The 19,357-nt window shown below is 42.3% G+C and overlaps 1 protein-coding gene across 25 annotated transcripts in view; it reads left to right on the top strand.

Annotated features, from left to right (window-relative positions):
• Positions 1–19,357, top strand: part of camk2g2 (calcium/calmodulin-dependent protein kinase (CaM kinase) II gamma 2) — a 57,498-nt gene that overhangs the window by 17,282 nt on the left and 20,859 nt on the right. For all 25 annotated transcript variants that reach the window (XM_068567558.1, XM_068567559.1, XM_068567561.1 and 22 more), the window contains exons 3-12: positions 4,802–4,861; positions 7,186–7,240; positions 8,084–8,149; positions 11,167–11,239; positions 14,995–15,097; positions 15,698–15,781; positions 15,934–16,028; positions 17,554–17,676; positions 18,681–18,764; positions 18,860–18,902. In XM_068567558.1, the coding sequence (XP_068423659.1) occupies positions 4,802–4,861; positions 7,186–7,240; positions 8,084–8,149; positions 11,167–11,239; positions 14,995–15,097; positions 15,698–15,781; positions 15,934–16,028; positions 17,554–17,676; positions 18,681–18,764; positions 18,860–18,902 (786 nt within the window). The remainder of the gene's footprint in view (positions 1–4,801; positions 4,862–7,185; positions 7,241–8,083; positions 8,150–11,166; positions 11,240–14,994; positions 15,098–15,697; positions 15,782–15,933; positions 16,029–17,553; positions 17,677–18,680; positions 18,765–18,859; positions 18,903–19,357) is intronic.

Below are 19,357 nucleotides of genomic sequence, written 5' to 3' on the forward strand. Positions count from 1 at the left end.
AACTTTTGTGATTGCATGCGCTGGATTAGAACTCAGCTGTGTTTTGTGTGTGTGGGTCCAGCTGCCGTGGACACACACCGAACGTGTGTGCCCACTCTTTGTGACATTTCAATGCGACCTGCCTGATCAGAGGGTGATCGGATGTGTTTCATGGTCAAAGGAGTGTCTGTAAAACTGGATTCAAATGTTTGATTTCCTATGAATTCCCCCTTGCAGTATAAACTTGCTTTTATTGAGAAATAGCTAACCGCTAACTAAGTTCCCCTTTTCTCTGGTAAACAAAGTGTCATATTAATGCTTCACAATAAAAGTTACTCCTCTCTTCCCGTTGCTCTCCTCGTGGGGGTAAGATGATGGAGACCTATGTTTTTATATATTGTGTGTGTCCACATGTTGTCACACCCTCACTGAGATCCAAATCAGAGTGAGCCTGGCCAGTTCGGCATGCGGTCTGGCTGATTGGATCCCGATGCGAGCAACATCCGACACTTGACAGCTAAAGCGCCCTGCAGCGATCAGGTGGCAAAAGTCACATTGAAGAGACAAGCGTGACCGCGGCTAATGACCACCTGTCAGAAAAATAACAATGTCAGAGGATTTTTTTGCGCCGTTTGTGTGTTTACTCTCTGCGCTCAGTGTAGAATATTGTCTGTCTTTCCAGAAATACAGCTGAAAAAGGACAAACTAAAACATTAAGTTATTATGTGGATACCAATAGGTGAAAGAAGATATAAATAAAGTATACATTTATAAACATTAAAACAGGTGACAACAGTTGTGTAAATTGTACACAATGATACTGTAGTGCAATGTGGCAGAGTGGAAATATCCTGGAATACAGTACATGTAATATATGCAGGCAGGCGTTAATTGCTGTACATAGTAGGAGGAGGTATGGATCATTAATGGGAGATTGAGGATGAAAGACTTCATCTATCCATCCATCCTTTCACCCACTGCTCCAGTCGGTCCAGAGCGTCGAGAGATGATGGATAAATGAATATGTTGTGCCACGCCGTCGCTCATCACTCACTCCAATTGTGCTAAGTGCTGTGTGTTGTGCTTTACGGAGCAGATAATAATATGATGTCACTACATCTCTCTGGAAAGCTGTAAAAGGGGTGTGTGTGTGTGTGTGTGTGTGTGTGGGTGGGTGAATGTGTGCGTGTGTGTGTGTGTGTGGGTGGGTGAATGTGTGTGTGTGTGTGTGGGTGGGGATGATGAAGGCAGACTATGAGTTTGGCTCTTTCTCTATGGACTTCAAATCCTACGAAGAAAAAAAAGCTAATAAGGAACCGGCACCCCAGTTCTTCCTTTTTTATGTAAATGCCAGTGTAACCCAGCAATCACACTAACGCAGCACAAAGAAAATTATGAAAAATAATCTTAGAATTCTTTCGAAGTTGACTAACCAGTTGTTTCCGTCTTAGTTAAGGAAGAGGGAGCAGCACACATTTTCTGTAGTAGCAATATCACTTGAGGGTATGTATGTGTATGTATGTATGTATGTATGTATGTATGTATGTATGTATGTATGTATGTATGTATATATATATTTATTACCAACTCGCCCTTTGTGCAGATATGATAGAAAAACATTATATTTTTGCATAATGAAGAGCAGCCAGCTATTTTTAACAGTGGTACCTTCTGTTTGACACTGTTTAGCTTCTGCTAATCTTCAGTCAATTTCTCTCGTTTCTATTCTTTTCTATACAATTTGTACCCTTTTTGAAGCCTGCGCTTGTTCTCTCATCCTTCTATTGCAACTCCTCAGTCATTTCTAGTGTCTCTAAGCAGCATGCTGCCAAGACTGTCTGCTATCACACGCGTAATAAAGCCGTCATCTCAGGCCAGCGCTGAAAAATAATACTATTTTCCCAGGCTGAGCCAACTTCTAAGAATACAGGCAGCCAAAATAGCCCATTATGGCTCTGGGAAGAAGGTTGTGGAATGTCTGCGGAAAGCTTTTGATGCCTCGTCCTCTGAATCCAGTGGTCAGGATAAAGCTTGTGCGTGTAAAGCACGGACAACCGAACAGAATAGGCCTACGCTTGTCTGTATGCAGACACATGCAGGATAAAAGCTGCAGCTGATTGGCTTAGCCCCGTGGGTCAAACTTGGGATCGTGTGTTGACGCCTCCCTGTCTTCTCCTGCTGGAGCTTGTTGGTGGTGAAGGATTTAGCAGGAAAGCAGTGTGCAAACCTTTTATGCCGCCAATCATTCACGAGCTGATCGACATCTCGTCTCATTGAGCGAGTCTCTCACTGCTTTAAAAAAACAACAAAACACCCTTAAAGTCGTAGCACAACAGAACTGAACCAGCAGGATTTAGGATGCACACAACATCAGCTGGAATGCTTGTAATGCTCGCTTTCCACATTGACTCTACCATGAACAAACAGGAGTAAATTATTACTGAGGAGAGACCACTTATGTTAGTTGTATAGCTCAGCCTCATCATATCCAGTGCCATGTGAGATACATAAATTTAATTACATTTTGAATGCTTTGTATGCCCAAAAGATCACAGATTACATGTTTTTTTTTACAATAGTTTACATTTTCCGCTGCCTCTAAAGGCCCCTCAGGGTTCGCTGTGAAGGAAGGAAGTATTTCCTATTTCATTTTCCTGCCAGTGTTTTCGCAGTTAGTCGCTGCGTTTGAACAAACTGAAGCCTTCTTTAACCTCTGGGCTTACCTCCGTCCTATTCTCTGTGTTCAGTGATTAGTTATTGATGAGTTTTCCTCTACAGAGGTGTCTAAGTGTGTGAGCTCTGGTTTTGACCATAGCCGCTGCTTCCTGTATGCCCGTGTGATTATTAGATCCCATGTCCTGGCTGCCACTTCCATTCAACGTTGTGTTCTACACGTTATCTCGATAGCGCTCCTAATCAATCAAACTCTGGCTTGTTGACTCTCCAGAGTTGAACTTGGGTCACCTCACATATTTTCTCCGGGCAAGTTTGAACAAGACACCTCTTGTTTCCAAAAAGATTAGATTGTCACTAAAATGCCAGTATCTCTTGACACAATGTGGCTTTTCTTTGCTGCTTTTCCAACATAGATGAATGTTTGTGGGATCTAACAAATGACATTTGTCACCTCTGAGTCCCTACTTTATTGAAAAGTAAATCGATTTAAAGGTGTAAGTAACCAGATGATTACTATATTTATTGAAAAGTATCGCAGATATCTAAACACCATAACGCTGCCTTCGATGGGACGGGGGATTACAACACACTTTTGAATGTTATCAGCCCCGTTGTCAGTTGCTATCACCATCATTATCATTATTTAGACGAGGAAAAAATGAGCAACCTGCACCTACCGGACCGTAAACAAGTTGTTAGTTGTGAATTGAAACAAAAACACTTTAATATTTTAAATTTGCCCAGTAACCTGATTAACATACGCAAATTAAGGACGTCACATAGTAGAAACTAGGATGTCATCATGTAGACTTTTGGTTTCACTCCGGCGCCTGAACCTGTGGTCTAGATGCATCCCCCCCCCCCCCCGACCTCTTTCCTGTGCAGCGCTACTACATCACATGACTTCCTCCTTTGCTCCCGTAATAATCACTGCGACCGCTACATGTCCCGGCTTAACAGTGTGGACGCTCCCTGCAGTGATCCAGCTTACCAAAATATGATACTTAGCCATTTAGGAAGTAAAGTAGAGTAAATCTAGGCTCCTGATGACAACCGACCGTTTAATGGGCTGACAACATTTTAGGCGGGTGAAATGTCCAGTGCCATTCCTCCACGCACGCACGCACACCAAATAATGTGACCCCCGCGTAAACGGCCCCATCTGTCCCCAGAGACCAGCAGGTGGTGGGTGGCACGAGCGTCCAGTATTAACTTGACCTCTGACACCATGCAACCGGGAATGTCGCCCATTATATCCATCTACTGTATCTGTCGTACAACCAATCTGCCTGTCCTAAACAGGCAGCTGCACACACACGCACACACACACACACACACGCACACTCCTAAAACACACACACACACACATCCTCTCCTCGCCATGAGAATCATTATCCGGATGCTGATTATATTAAGGGCGGACCCACAAGACTAATTCCACTAAGTGCATAAAGCTTGTGCTAGAGTTTTTTTGTGTGTTTGTGTACAGTATATAACCGTCTGTCTGTCCACTTGTGCCAGCTCTCGAGTTAACCGCCACTGTTTTGGCCTTGAGTGCGTCCGTGCCGCCGTGGCTCGTTGTCGTCCTGTCTGCGCTGTCCCCTCCGGCTCAAATTGGTCTGATGTTGGTTGCAAAATGGCAGGTTTAGAGAGAAACTATTGTTCTGAATGGAGTAGGAGGAGCAGGCTGGAGAAAAAGGGAAGTGTGTGTGTCCGTGTGTGTGCGCTTATGTGCAGCACAGATAAAATAAAATGTTTAATCAATTCACAAAGTCGCGAGCGCTGGCCTCTCTGAAGTCCTTCCAAACAAGATATCAAGTTTTAATGGTTGCAAAAACAAATGATGCATTATTTATTAGCTCTGTGTCTGTTAAAAGGTTATGAAGAATAATCTGTTTCCAGAAGGCTGTGCTGCAAAAGTGCTACTGAACAACATGAACGGCAGTCAGACTGCGTGAATGTTATGCGGCCCTTGTTGTGTACTTTTATGTTTGCTTTCAGCTCTTCTGTGTTCGCTCTTGATGGGTTTTTCCAAGACGTTTCTTTTCCCTTGTGCTTCGGTCACTGACAACAGCGTGTCTTGCTTTTCTTCTTGACCCTGAAATGGTGTTCTCACTGGTTCCTCTCCGTCTTTTCTGTCCCTCAGATCACCAGAAACTGGATCGGGAGGCGAGGATCTGTCGTCTGCTAAAACATCCAAACATAGGTGAGTCATTTGTGAGAGCAAGTATATATCAGTGGAGCGGCTCTGTTATTCATTATTAAGTATTACTTTTTCATCAAACACAATATGAAGAAAAGTATTGACCCTTAATTTTGCCTCAAACTGGGCTCGCACATGAGATGAAATCGACCTTCGTTTAGTTAGACTCCATATAGGTCGAAGTCCGAGGTCCTCTCATGGTCGTAAACTATCATGGAGGTTGAGCGCTGCATAAAAAGTGCCATCAACATCAACCACACGTATAAATAAAATGGATAAAGTGCTTTAGATATGGTTTAAAACCTCAAACTGAAGCTTTCTGTCGCAGTCTTCTGGAACTTCGGCACAAGATCATGATTAAAACGCATTTCTCATAAAAGTAGGAGGATTTACAAAGTATCTAAAACATTTTTAAGAATGTTTTTTAAGCAGTTAAAAAACAATCAAGCTACTTTAAACGTCTGATTTTCACAGGTTGCGTCAACATTCTCACTTTGTCTTCTCTGAGTCATAACTCTGGAAACTCCAACATTACACTCATATTTATACACTTACACTTTTCCAGGCTGTGTCCACCATGAATTATCATGCATAAATGTGCAATGAATCATGAAAGATAACTATATTTTGTCTGAGAATCATCATGTTTTTAAATTTACTTCAGAATCAACATAATTGGGCAAAAGGCTGTTAATGTCTTCGTACATCTGTGTTAAGGTTAGGTCTCATACATCATAATTATGTATACCAAGTGTATCCAACACGTAAATTTCACGACATCTTTTACGCTTAAAATAAAATGTTGTGTGTGTTTGTGTGCGCATGTGTGTGTAAAACCCGAACAAAAGGCAGTGGGCCCTTGAGAAAGGAAGGAAATGGCAAAGTGCTTTATACTGTAGTGTGGCGCTGTGTGTTAAAGAGCTATGCTCGCACACACACATGCTGGGTATGATAGCAGCATAATAGGTATGGTTTCATTCATTCCCTCTTTCTTCTTCGTCCCACCTGATTCCTGCTTCGTCATCGTCCTATTCTGCCTTTCTTTTCCTCCCTCAGCTGCTCTTTTCTTATCCTATTCTCAAGGGGAGAGCATGTCAAGTTTCTCTTTTCTCCAAATGTAAGCCGTCTGAAGCAAGAAGAGAGTAATATCCAACACTTGCAGGCCTAATTTAAGGCGCCCGAGTGCCTTCACCCAGGATTTTAATCTACTTTTGAGGTGACTCAAGAGCCGCCGGTTATAAACAGCTCATGGTAAAAGTCGTCTTTGTTGGCAACAGCAGAAAAAAATAAGCCCTCTCCCCTCTTTGTATCTCGATGTTTGCATGTTTGCTGCCTGCTTTTGGGCTGCTGCAACAGAGAGAAAACCAAAAAAATGAAATTACCAGTATCACATTAATTCTAAATGATTAAAATATGGCAACCATTCAGTCAACTTTATCCTCCAAAAGCTGGTTGCAGGTTGCCAACAAGCCAGGTGGCACTCAGGCTTTAGAAACCTGCTGTCGAGCCCTGGAGTGGATCATTTCAGATCAGGGAAAGTGCCGTTTATCACTTGACCTTCATGCTGTTTGTTATGATTGCAAACATGCCGTAATAACATTGCGCAGACTTGTGAGACGTGTGGTTGTCGTGCTTTGCTCCCACTGGCCTGGGATCAATGACGCATTGATCGTCTGCCACATCAACAATAAGTAATCATTAAATGCAGGTTTTTCCTCAATAAAAAAGACAGAAATAGGACACGGGCTGTTTGCAGCAGTAAGTGAAGCAAGTAAAACAGTTGAATCGTAAATTAAGATGGTCTTACATCATTATTCAACCGATGGTTAAACTAGATTTCAAACAATAATTCTGCACAATATACAGACAAATTCAATCAGACATTACATAAGACGATAAGACAAACTCAAGTATTCCTTCCCTCTCCTGTGAAAACACTCTGATTGTGTTTCACGTTGTGTACATTGCTAGTATCCAGCAGCTGGATTTGACGTCTTGGATGTGTTAATTATACATATTCCTACTTTGCACTTTATTCTCTGAATTTATTCTTCAACGATGTGATATGATAATTGGTTATTTTAAAAGCATGATTGGGAAACTGACTTGAAAACTCGAGCTAACCATCCAATGCCAAAGTGTCACTGGGACTAGGAACTGCAATTTAATCCCAAACACTACTCATTACTGGAAAAAGTAATCGCATCACTCCGGGACATGAACCGCACACTCGCAGCCAAATAAAGAAGATTCGTTCCAGGTGAAGCTCGCCCGAACCGAACCAACACTTTTCTAATTGAAGTCTCTCTCTCTTTCGCCCCCGCTAGTACGACTCCACGACAGCATCTCAGAGGAAGGCTTCCACTACCTCGTCTTTGACCTGTAAGTGACGCACACACACACACACACACACACACACACACACACACACACACACACACACACACACACACACACACACACACACAGCACAGGTTGAAGCTGGAATATTGCTCGAGGATGAATTGCTTCATCGAAGCAACAAGTAAGTGGACATTTTTACACAGCAGTCCAGTATTTCAGTTTTTCCACCATGATGGGAAAGTTCAGTCTACTTTTTAATTACACAAAGGTGTTTATTGTGTTTCCAGTTTTCACATATTGTTATGAATTTAAATCCCAGCTTAGCCCCACAAATATAGATGATGGGAACAGTTAAGTCAAGCTTCCTTTTTCAAGTCCTTTTACATCCTCTCTTGTATTAGCGCTTTATTTCCACCACTCTGGAAATGTTATAGTGATCGCAAACAGCAGTAGTTTTATATTACCCAACTTGTATATTCATAAAACTTTAGAAATTATTTAAATATAACATTTTGAATAGATACAGCCATTTTTCTGCACATGTATATTTGTAAAGCAAGTTTCAACAATTAAATGTGATTTAACTGATCAAGTTGGGCAGATTTTAGAATATAATTGTTCTGGTTTAAAAAAAATGTTTCAGGTCTAGTTTATTGCCATTTGGTGAAAGACTCCATCAGTTTTTGTATTTGAGGTATGTGTAAAAAACCAGACATGCAAGTCTTGTAGAGACTGGTGTTATCAGCAACCAGTGAGAGCACGTTACACATTAACACCATGATGGATCTATGACGACGTGTCTCCACTAACTTCAACATAAATCAATGTCCTTCCTCAAAATGCAAAGAGAAACATCAAAGTCTCTGTTCTGTTTGTTCGCAGCGTCACTGGAGGAGAGCTGTTTGAGGACATTGTTGCTAGAGAGTATTACAGCGAGGCGGATGCCAGGTACAGTATATCTTCATGCTCACGTGTCAACGTGTCATGTTGTGCGTCTTTTCCACGGTTTTGTCACTGCCTCAGTCAAATTTCAGGCAGCTAAAGTAGTACAAAATGTCCCCCCCATTTTAAATCGGTGTTGTACTTTAGTAGAAGAAGCCGTGCTTGTGGTGTCTGGCACTTCTGAGGTTTATTTTTGACCGTGCGACTCAGGGCTTTTAAATTTAATTCCATTAATAAATAATGACAAAGCTGTCGCTAAGTTTTTGAAGCGTTATTTATGGTGCTGTTGTCAGAAGTTGCAGTTGTTTTTTATTTCGCAATTCAGCACATTACCGGCGTGGATTGTGCACACTAAACTTTATCCAATGCTCCAGCAGATTTATTTTCGGACGTGTGGCTCTGAGTTTTAGTTGAACATCAAAATACAATTACATAAAAACAACTCCTACACGATCAGACAAAAACATGTTAACGTACAATTCTGTCAACACATTCAATAAATGTAATAACCCATTATTAACGTCATGTTCGAGCATCTTCAGCCAAGAATGCAAAAGACTTTCTTGCCTGTGCATGTTGATCGTGAAATGGGATCTCCGTGGACCGATTTCCGTGTGATCTCATGGACCTGAGGGCACAATGGTAGATAATGACGATCAACCTGTGTGAATGGTGGCGTTTAGGTAGCGTACGGCTTCGTCTTCCTCGTCCAACGCGCAGCCTGTAGTGATGTCAGGCAGAACTCTGTGAATGTTATTGTCATGTTGACGTCACACGGAGGGATTTGTCCTGCTCGTCTCTGACTGAAGCCAAAGCAAAGCTTTCACTCTGGACAAGTAGAAGGTCTCAATGGAGCCACGTTAAGAGAAAATGGAAGAGAAGTCGGCTTCAAACGCTTCAATTTTTCAAAGCCAATAGACATCACGCACGCGGGTGAACGAAGTAAAAGCACGGGCACTCAAAACGTCAGCCCACCTCTGACTCAGCGTGACGACTTCCTCGGTGCGATCTTCCAAAAACACACCTTGTGATCGGCCGTAGCAGAAGGAAGTCACGTGTTTATTACGTCCATCAAATGTACGTGAAGCCATTTTAAGAGCCTCAGCTGAGCAGATGTTACCTTGATGATGGTTATGATGATTAGGGCTGGGCTATGTGAACGGGATCTTCTATCCCAAATATAGCTCATTCCATAATTTGCTAACAATATATGTTTCTGTAAATCAATAATCCGATACCCACAAGGTTAAGTCAATGTTTGTATACCCTTGTAAGAATTTAATATTTGCCGAATAAAAAAGTATTTTTTCGTTTTGTAAAGAACTTTAATGCAAAAAGTTTGATTTTCTGAGAAAGTTAAGTTGGTATGTGCTTTTCATTTTTCATGTAGACGACGTAAGTGTGTATCACGATACCTTGATGTATGATTCTATAGAAGACAATGACTTATTGCATAGATCTAGCTAAGAGAGTTAATATTAAGTATATAGTAGAAAGTAATCTAGGCAATCGGGCTCTAACTTTCGTTTGTTTAGAGGATGGTCGCACACACTCGGGAATAATTCTCTTCTGATAATGAGCGCTCCACCAAGGACCAATGCCATTAAAGGGAAGAAGGAAAGGGAGGAGAGACACATGCGGTATGAGCAGCGGAGCCAGGGCAAGAGATAAAACTTGAGTAAGGACAGCAGCAAGGTGACGGGCTGCAGAAACAGGGGAGCAGACTAAAGTGTGGAATCCAACGTCGGGAGTGTTTCTTTTGAGGGAGGGAGGGAGGGAGGGAGGGAGGGAGGGAGGGAGAGGGAGAGAGAGAGAGAGGGAGGTCTGCACACTCTCCTGACTCGGACTTCAACTCAACTGATGTCAAGTTTAATTTAATATTAAATAAATAATAGTGTTTTTTAACTGCGCATCAGAGCAGCAAATTTGCTGATATGTAAGCTTAGGACAAGCTTACATAAGCTATTGCCTCAAACACACACACAGACACACACACTGCCCGCTTCCACACATCCATTCACATAAAAAAGCACCCTACTTTTCTCCCACAATACACCCTCTTATCCTCTTGTGCAACAACATACAGATCGCAAATAGTGTCAGTGTGACGTTCGGCGAACTGCCGCGAGTCCTGCAGGGCTCTCGCAAGCTCATGCATGTGTCATAAATATACCGGTTGTTTTTATTAGTGGAGTCACAATGCACGAGAGGATGTGAGCTCATGTTGCAAGTTGCAGCTGGCATGTTGGAAATTTGGTGAAAACGGGCACCTGGTTGCAGGGATTTTTGCTCCCGTTCAGCCACAAGACCATTATGGTTGGGTTGTAGCACAGGAGTAGTAGTAATAAGTGTTGTTCGACAAGGTTTTAGTCTCCGAAGTGGAGATGGATCAAATTCAGAACGGCCGTACTCGCAGGCTGATTGAGAAGTTGAAAATTATGGTTTGAATTTGCGGGAAACAATGCTCATTTTTAGACGACTTGTGGCGTTGTACTTTGTCATTCCCATGAAAAGTGGTTATCTGAAAAGAAAATGAAAGAAAGAGATCTAGAGAGAGAAGTTCACTTTCTCACCTCCACACAGCCGGCCAATCGAGGCGTGAGGTGGGTGTGAGTGTCGGATTGTCTGTTTTGGAAAGTTACAGAAATGGTCGGACACAGCCCCCGCGGTTGTTGGTTTGTCATCTTTCTTTGTCTTGTGTCATCTTCTCCTTCTTTTCCTTGGCCTGTGTCAACATGTCCTCCTGTGTTTTCAACCTCGCTCGGAAAAGTTGAACATGGATTTTAATCTCAGGATGTCTCTTTTTTTTTTTGCTTTACCTTTTCATGTTGTATACACATCTCATAAAAAAAGTAAAATAAAACACATTCACCATTCAAAATGACATTGTGTGAAGTTCACATATTTGAAAGGACTCAATTTTTCCCTCATCTCCTTCAGTCTCTTGTCATCCAGCTGTTGTAGACAAACAGATGTGTCTCTCCTCTGTTTCTAATCCGCCTCTGCCTTCTTCCCCCCCTCAGCCACTGCATCAATCAGATCCTGGAGAGTGTCAGTCACATCCACCAGCACGACATTGTGCACAGGGACCTCAAGGTGAGTTATCATATACCAGCGGGTTTGCATAGAAACAACCCCGTCGTGTAGATTCACAACAGGTCAAAGCGCACACACGCACACACACAGACGTCACAGCGTGACGCTAAGAGCACCTCGGTGTCCACCTTCCCTCTCTTCTCCTGATTTCTTTATTCTTATCTTCCTCTACGTCTGTGCCCGCTCCCCTCTATCCCCGACTTTAACTCTCCTCCCCTCTCACCTATCCCTCCTCTTCCTCCGGCGCTGCCGAGGAGTGACGAAAGCAGACCAGCTGCTATTAATAGCGGGTCTGTGGATGAGATGACGGCCGGTGACGATTTCCCCTCGCAGCGAGACTGTTCACCCCCCGAACAGAAAACCAGCCGCTCTGCGACCTCCTCGGCTGTGTGATTTTTCATTTTAATATAAAGGCGAATGAGAACAATGGCGGTTTGAAACACCTGGATAATTGCACCAGATTTCTGTTATTGCCAGTTCGAGAGTTCTTTATTTGAATAGTTAACTTAACAGTCGGGTCTATTACTTTCATCTGGCAAAATTAAACCGTTATTCGAGGGTGAGTAAGACGCACGTAACTGGAAAAAGAACATGGATCTTTGTATCAAATGAACCTGGAGAGGGAAGAGTATGATGACAAGGACAGAGGACACACAATGAATTATATCGATACATTAATTGTTAATGTACAACTCTCTCTTCAGGTATTCAAACTGCATCAATCTGCAGCAAAACATATTACATTTTCCTCCAGATCCCAACGTTATATATTAAATCTGGGGACAATGTGTCTGAAATGATCTGCAAGACATCTGGGACATTTCCAATTGATGAAATAAAGCAGCATAAAAACATGAAGTCTTGGATAAAATGTATATATTCATGAGTTTTATTTAGTATTTTTCTTAGTTTAAATATTATATGTAACGTGATATTGCATGAATTAGGCAAAATTATATTGCATAAATTAGGCAAAATTGACTTTCATTACGTGCATTATTTCCACGATGCCTTCATTGAAGAGCTGATACAGAATATTTATCTAAACTCTGAGACATACTGGTATGAGTTGATTTTCCAATTTGAAAACCTGCAATAACTTATTACCTCTGTTTTGCGTCTTCACCGCTCTCATCAACCTGTTTTTCGGCAAAAAAGCTCTTATAAATCCTCGGGCCACTACCTGTCAAACACCAAATGACCAAGTTAGCGACTAGCTGGTGAACACGGTGAGGCAGCAGAGATAAAATGATATTGGACTTCAAATTATGCTTCTCTGCATCTGCTGGATGTGTAAAAAAGGCAACTATTTGCTCAAACGTGAGCCACCTCAACTTTACAATTTCACGTCAATGTTGTGTTTAATACAGCAAATCAATTGTTGTTTAATTTCTCTGAGAAGCATTCGTAGTTACCAAACAAAAAAGCACCATCATTTAATTTTGTTTTCCTCACTACGAACTTCCTCCTGGATGAAGCTGCCAAAAGTGACATCTGTATTGGAGCCATAACATTACTAATAATGCTGGCGATGTTTCCCGTGCAGACGTGTGACCTCACACACGCGCACATCATATTTCTGCCTCCCTGTCATCTTGGGAGGTCCACTCGCTGGGAGGGAGGGGAGGCGGTGGGAGGGGAGGAGGAGGAGGAGGAGGAGGAGGAAGAGGGGGACGGACGGACAAGAATTAGAGAGAAAGAGTTGAGCGCTGTTGGCTGGTGGCAGGCTGAGTTGCCATGGTAACTGCAGGGTGAGGTCACCCGGCTGCTGCAGTGCCAGCGTAGGGACTCATTATGCCACCTCCCATCTATCTGTCTCTCTCTCTCTCTTTCTTTTTTCTTCTGTTGCTTTCACTCCAGCTCTCTGTCCCCGTGCTGTTTCCCTCCTTCCCTCCCTCCCTCCTACTCTCTCTCGTTCCTATTGTTTCAGCCCTGCCTGATAGAGGGGAGGGATGATAGGAGGAAAGGAGGGAGGGATACATCGATGACTAGATGGATGGAGGGAGCGAGAGAGAGAGATGAGAAGAAACAGACCATGAGCACAAAGGCCGTATCGCACATCCTTCTTTCTGTCAGCATTTTAGGCGATGAGGACGACAAAGACTTTTGCCCTCCAGACACACACACACACACACACACACACACACACACACACACACACACACACACACACACACACACCTGTTTTCACCTGGAGAGTTATGTTCTCTCGATTCTGCCCGCACTGGGATGGGAATTAAATATAAAAATTAGAGAGGAAGAGCCAGACGAAGGTCCAGAGAGGCAACACTCTGGACCTTCGTCTGGGTCATGTCTCAATACTTTTCGCAAGCTCTTCTCACTCGGTTTATTACTTATATACTGTTAGAAGTGATCTGTACCAGGAAGCTGGCAAGCACCAGCTCGGCCACCGCAGGCGGTCACGGGATCCTCGTCTTGCGCGTCATACCTGGATCGCATCACGTAGACTGTGTGAAAGAAGTCGGCCATGTTGTTGTGACGTCACCTGTCAGTTTGTGGACTGCCGTTTTGAAGCCTCGAGTTCGGTATTTTGGTCGTCGCTATCTTGACTTTTTGCATTATTTGAAAAGAAGTGACCATATTTGGGTCTGGGGAGGAGTGACGTAGAGATAGCCGCATATGGTGGCGATGGCCGTGGCGACCTGTCAATCACATGTTAGCCCCGCCCTAAAGCATACTCTGCTTATGTCTATTTTACTTTAGATCGGACTATAATTTACTAAATGAACATGTTGTATTGAAGAAGACTTGAAATTAGAGATTGCTTTTATAATCCCATGTTCACAATGTTTAATGAGATTATAAATTCAGTGTTCACATGTTGCCTTTTAACAGGCAGCCTAAGAGGAGGCGGAGTCATGTGACCTTTCAGCTTGCCGTTACATCTGGCTGGGAGACGATTGTACCGTCCAGTGTTTACTATTCGTCATACAGCATTTCCCTCCCTTTTATTTAATCTGTTCATGCACGTGATACCATTGAAAGTCTGCATGGTTTAGAGCGTACAGTAAATGACTGTGAGTCAATCCCAGGACCTTTCTGCTGCGAGGTCAACCTTCTCTTAGGGAGCAAACGGGGAAATGAGCTGTGCAGTGCAGCTATATCAGTGACTGACCTTCTGTTAAATTACACTTGACCCGACGCATTTCCTCAATTTCTTCTTCCTCTCACCTCCAAGTGACACAATATGTATAAAGAGAGGCAAAGGAGGAAGCGGCTAAGAAACCACAGGAAATATGTCCTCTGCATGATTGTGTGATCACAAGGACAGTGTCAAAACCGCTGTGTCAATTTTAGTGACAGCTGACTGAGAAGGTCCTTCCTTCGGGCGACGCCTGCGTGGCCCGCTTGACCAACTCATGCTTCATTGCTACTGTAGATGTCATTGAGCTCCTGCAGCTCACCCAGTCATGCGAACACATGGGACATTTCCTGAAGGAGAGTACACGCTTAGCTCGTTCCAGCTTAATATCATTATTTAGTTGTCCCTATTTTTGCTCATAACGTTTTTTTTAAACTTATCTTCCGAAGCAGAACACTGAGAGTGTTCAATGATAACATTTATATAACGTGTTCTTATTAAATTACTTGTCTGCTGAATATTGAAGACCCCTTTGGTCTGTTAGTTTCGATTGAATTTGCCTGTCTGTTTGACATTTTACAGACGGACTAATTGACAAAGGGGTATTGAAAATAATCCCAAGTTAATAACTATTTATCTGTGTGTGTCGCAGCCAGAGAACCTGCTCCTGGCCAGCAAGATGAAGGGAGCCGCGGTGAAGCTCGCCGACTTCGGTCTCGCCATCGAGGTGCAGGCGGACCAACAGGCATGGTTTGGTAAGAAATAAAACTCCACCGACAGCTGGAAGTTGTAGCCTTAGTGTTTGCTTCAGCAAGAAAATCTCCATCACTGCTTGAGAGAAATAAGTATTAAATTAGTGGCAAGCTACATTTTGTTTCAGTACAGTACGATAATAATGTGTGATATTTTCATTACTGTACAAGAGAAATAAATCAATAAGACCTTTTAGATTCAAGAGAAAGTACTATATATTCAGGATTTGTCCTGAGGGAAGTAAAACCAAGTTTGTGTGTTGTAAAATAGATGCAATGTCAAAATGTGGTGTTTGTAGTTTAGCTCTTTTAAGGTATTATTGGTTTTATATTCAAAACAAATAGAAGATAGTACTGTATTTTAACTTAAACATAAAAAAATACATCAAGAAGAATATAAGGAATGTTTATTGTGCTCATTTGTTTCTTCCCAAACACACATACACAGATATTTCGGCTTTTTGTAACACTTAATGCAAAGATCACAAAGGCTTATGAACCCATACTCGTACTCAAACCATGCAGTTATCAGAAAGAATACCGTATACCCTCATTGCATTTTCACAGACCAACTTCACACAAGTGTATTTGTATTTTTCTCAGGTTTTGCAGGAACTCCGGGTTATCTGTCCCCAGAGGTGTTGAGAAAGGACCCGTACGGCAAGCCAGTGGACATATGGGCATGTGGTTAGTTGGTCTACTTTCTGCTGCCTCATTCAAATGCTCACTAACGTTCATTAGTGTAATGATGCATTTTACATGTTTTACATCCAATATGCTCATATAGATTTTGTGTGTGTGTGTGTGTGTGTGTGTGTGTGTGTGTGTGTGTGTGTCAGGTGTGATTCTGTACATCTTGCTGGTGGGCTACCCTCCCTTCTGGGACGAGGACCAACACAAACTGTACCAACAGATCAAGGCCGGTGCATATGACGTGAGTACTGCTCATGACTGTGTCTTCCAATATGTCTGGGACATAACGATGATGGAGGAGATTGATGTAGTGTTGTGGAAATGCACTTTATACTGTCAATATATAGAGAAGTTTTGAGTTTGCTTTAACTGGGTAACTAGAAATTAGTAAAAAGGTTTTAGTTTCCTCTCCTACTGAGAAGAAGGACACAATTTGAAAATTTACACAAATCATTTCATCCACTTATAATTTAAAAATATTGATTAATGCAGCTTTAATTCATGCCCTTCTGTAATGGAGTTCATAGTCGCGTGCTCCTCGCAGGTCGGCTGATTGAGTGTGTATTTTGTGAACGGATCCACGGAGATGAGAGCTAAGGTTCGTCAAGTCTGTTCGAGCGCTCCATCGGTGTTCATCAAACTTCAATTCTAATACATAATCTTCGTCATAATTTATGTGAATGGAAAAACAAGTGCAATGCCCCGAGATGAGCCCTACAGGACACCTTGGGTTCAAGTCTCATCAAATAAAACACCGTTTCTGTCGTGCACATCATTTAGAAATTCAATTTTAGTTTTTAATTGCTTTCTACATGTTATTGCATGATTTGCATCCAGCTGTATCAACAAAAAATAAAAGTGATGCACTATGAGAGAGCGATATTTATCAGATCTTGTCATAGTCCTCAGGGAGATGGGAATTTATTACCCGTATTAATTTCCATAATTGGAAGCAACCACATCTAATGAATGTGCATAATATGAGCGGCATTGATATGAAGTGACCGTGACAAGCACTCGTAGTAATGTGCACTTCTTCAGTATCATCACTGTCACACAGATGCCTTGAATCTTGTTCTTCTTTCTTTTTGTCAGTGATTGACAAGCAATACCTCAACGTTTGAAGTACATGTCTCTCAACAACTTTCTTTGATTTTTTTTAATAGTTAACATGTTTTCTGGCATTCTGTGTCACCTTGATCACACCTGATGGGTTTGCACGCCCACTTGATGGAGCGATGAGGGCGGCACGTGGAGACGGCTTTGAAAACTCCACCTGTTAAGGACTCAATGGATGTTTATTTGAATTGTTTGTGTTTTTTGTTTGCTTTACGGTAATGAATATATACATGTTAATCGTTTGTTGGTTATCTTCTAGTGTATATTTAATGCTTGATTCTTTTCATCGCCACAACCTTTCTTATGTAAATCCCACTTGACCTGTAGAGGCAGAGGGTGTTCCCTGTCAGCCGAGTAGATTACACACCTCTGTGAACATGTGCGACGAGGAAAGAGGTATAATATAGTCATAACTTTTTAAAAACAAAGTTTACAAAGTGCATTTACAGAGAGGCAAAGCATAGTCATACATAACTTAAATACCGGTGAACAAAAAGGACCATCCCATAAAGGAATGAATACAACAAAACCAAACACATAATCAGAAAGAGCAAAGGATGAACGAAGGATGAACTGTTCAGCGAAAGCAGAGGAACAGTAACATACACACTCGTAACACTGCGTCTTCTTTGATCTCTCTCTTTCAGTTTCCTTCACCAGAGTGGGACACGGTGACCCCCGAGGCCAAGAATCTGATCAATCAGATGTTAACCATCAACCCTGCCAAAAGGATCACAGCCGACCAGGCCATCAAGCATCCCTGGGTCTGCGTAAGTCACACTAGTCGTCTTCAAAAGAAATCTTTTCCAGCACTGGTGTGGATATTCCTGCCTCACATTTTATACTATCTACCTTATTAGGTACCTCACACATCTAATAGGCCCGTGATAACATCATGGATGGCTCAATACAGAGGCCTACATCACACAAAAAATAATGTGATACCACGAGCGCAGAGATATGTGGTTCTGATTGGCGGCATGTCCATAAAACTCAAAAAAAGAACAAGAAAAATAGAGATGTTTAGTGGGAAAGTACTTCCTCACACTCATGATTAACGTTACACCATTTTCTTTTAATGATTGTGGTAATCCTTAAAAAGTGGTAATCCTTAAAAGGTATGGTAATTGTCATAAACACTTATTTTATGACCTAATCATTTTAATTCTTTCAACTTGTTTTGTTTTTGATTCAGCCGGTATGTTTTTCTGAATACTGCCTGTGAACCTCGACTGCCTAATGAGAAGAAACCACTCGCAGGAGCAAATCCAAACCGCTGCCAAACGTAACGCCTCACCTCTTAGGTTTTTATGTTTACAAGCTTTTATCTTTGACTTCTTCAAAGAGCAAGAGATTTTCAAAAAAGCAGCTCTTAATCTTTTCTGTTAACGATTTATCCGAGGGAGTTTCATGCCTTTCCAAAAAGCTTTAAATGTGCTCAACTCTGGGTCACGTAACTCTGCAGATATCCATACCAGTCGTACCAGCTACGGTGGCTAACGGTGAAGCTAACTAATGTCACCGCTGGTGAAAATGTTAAGATTACTCACAAACTTTAGTAGATGCTCTCAATATAGGCCCAATACTATACGACCTTTCATAGAAAATAAGGGACTCGGCTGAAGAAAGAGGACGCACAACTCACTGCGTTTTGTTAGTAGAGGCTCCTTGTCACTTGGAATCAACTATATCGGCGTGAAAGCGGTGCCTTCCCATCTACGCTGACCTGGTGATACGTTGAGGTGAATCTATCATGTCTCTCTCCTACTAACAGCAACGCTCCACTGTGGCCTCCATGATGCACCGTCAAGAGACCGTGGAGTGTCTGCGCAAGTTCAACGCCAGGCGGAAACTTAAAGTGAGTGTGGACACAAACACACACACACACACACATACAAACACACGCGTCCACCTAACGCCAATCCTTGTGCTGATGTTTTTGTGTCTTTCTAGGGAGCGATCCTCACAACAATGCTGGTGTCCAGGAACTTTTCAGGTGAGCTTTGGAAGTGAAACTAATCCAAATCAGGGGATAAAAATGTAAAAGGGCCTCATAGCCTTCAGGTCCCAGTGCTGCCGATATATTTTAATAAAGCCGTACTAAGAAGCACCCCAATTTAGAGAAAACAGCTCATACTTGTCATTATATTTAAAGTATTTATAAGTCATGGCTTTTGCCTGATCTGAGATCTCATTGAGGACGAATGTTACGTGTCGCTGTTCTTCTTCTTCTTCTCCTTCTGTTCCCTTTGCCGGATACGTTTTTATTCTTGTTCGCTTTTGCTCGTCGGCTCTGTCTGCAGTTTTGATCTTGCACTTCAGGGGGTTTGGCTTGGGTTTCCTCCTCGTAAGCAGTTTGACGATCGAAAAAACACAGTTCACTTTTGATCGAACGCCCAATTTGTCGGCTAGACGACGGCCTCGCACTCTACTGCATTAACGTGATTTGGC

This window comes from Clinocottus analis, unplaced genomic scaffold (assembly GCF_023055335.1).
Source record: "Clinocottus analis isolate CAN_PGR_092001 unplaced genomic scaffold, fCliAna1.0.p SCAF_8, whole genome shotgun sequence".
NCBI lineage: Eukaryota > Metazoa > Chordata > Actinopteri > Perciformes > Cottidae > Clinocottus > Clinocottus analis.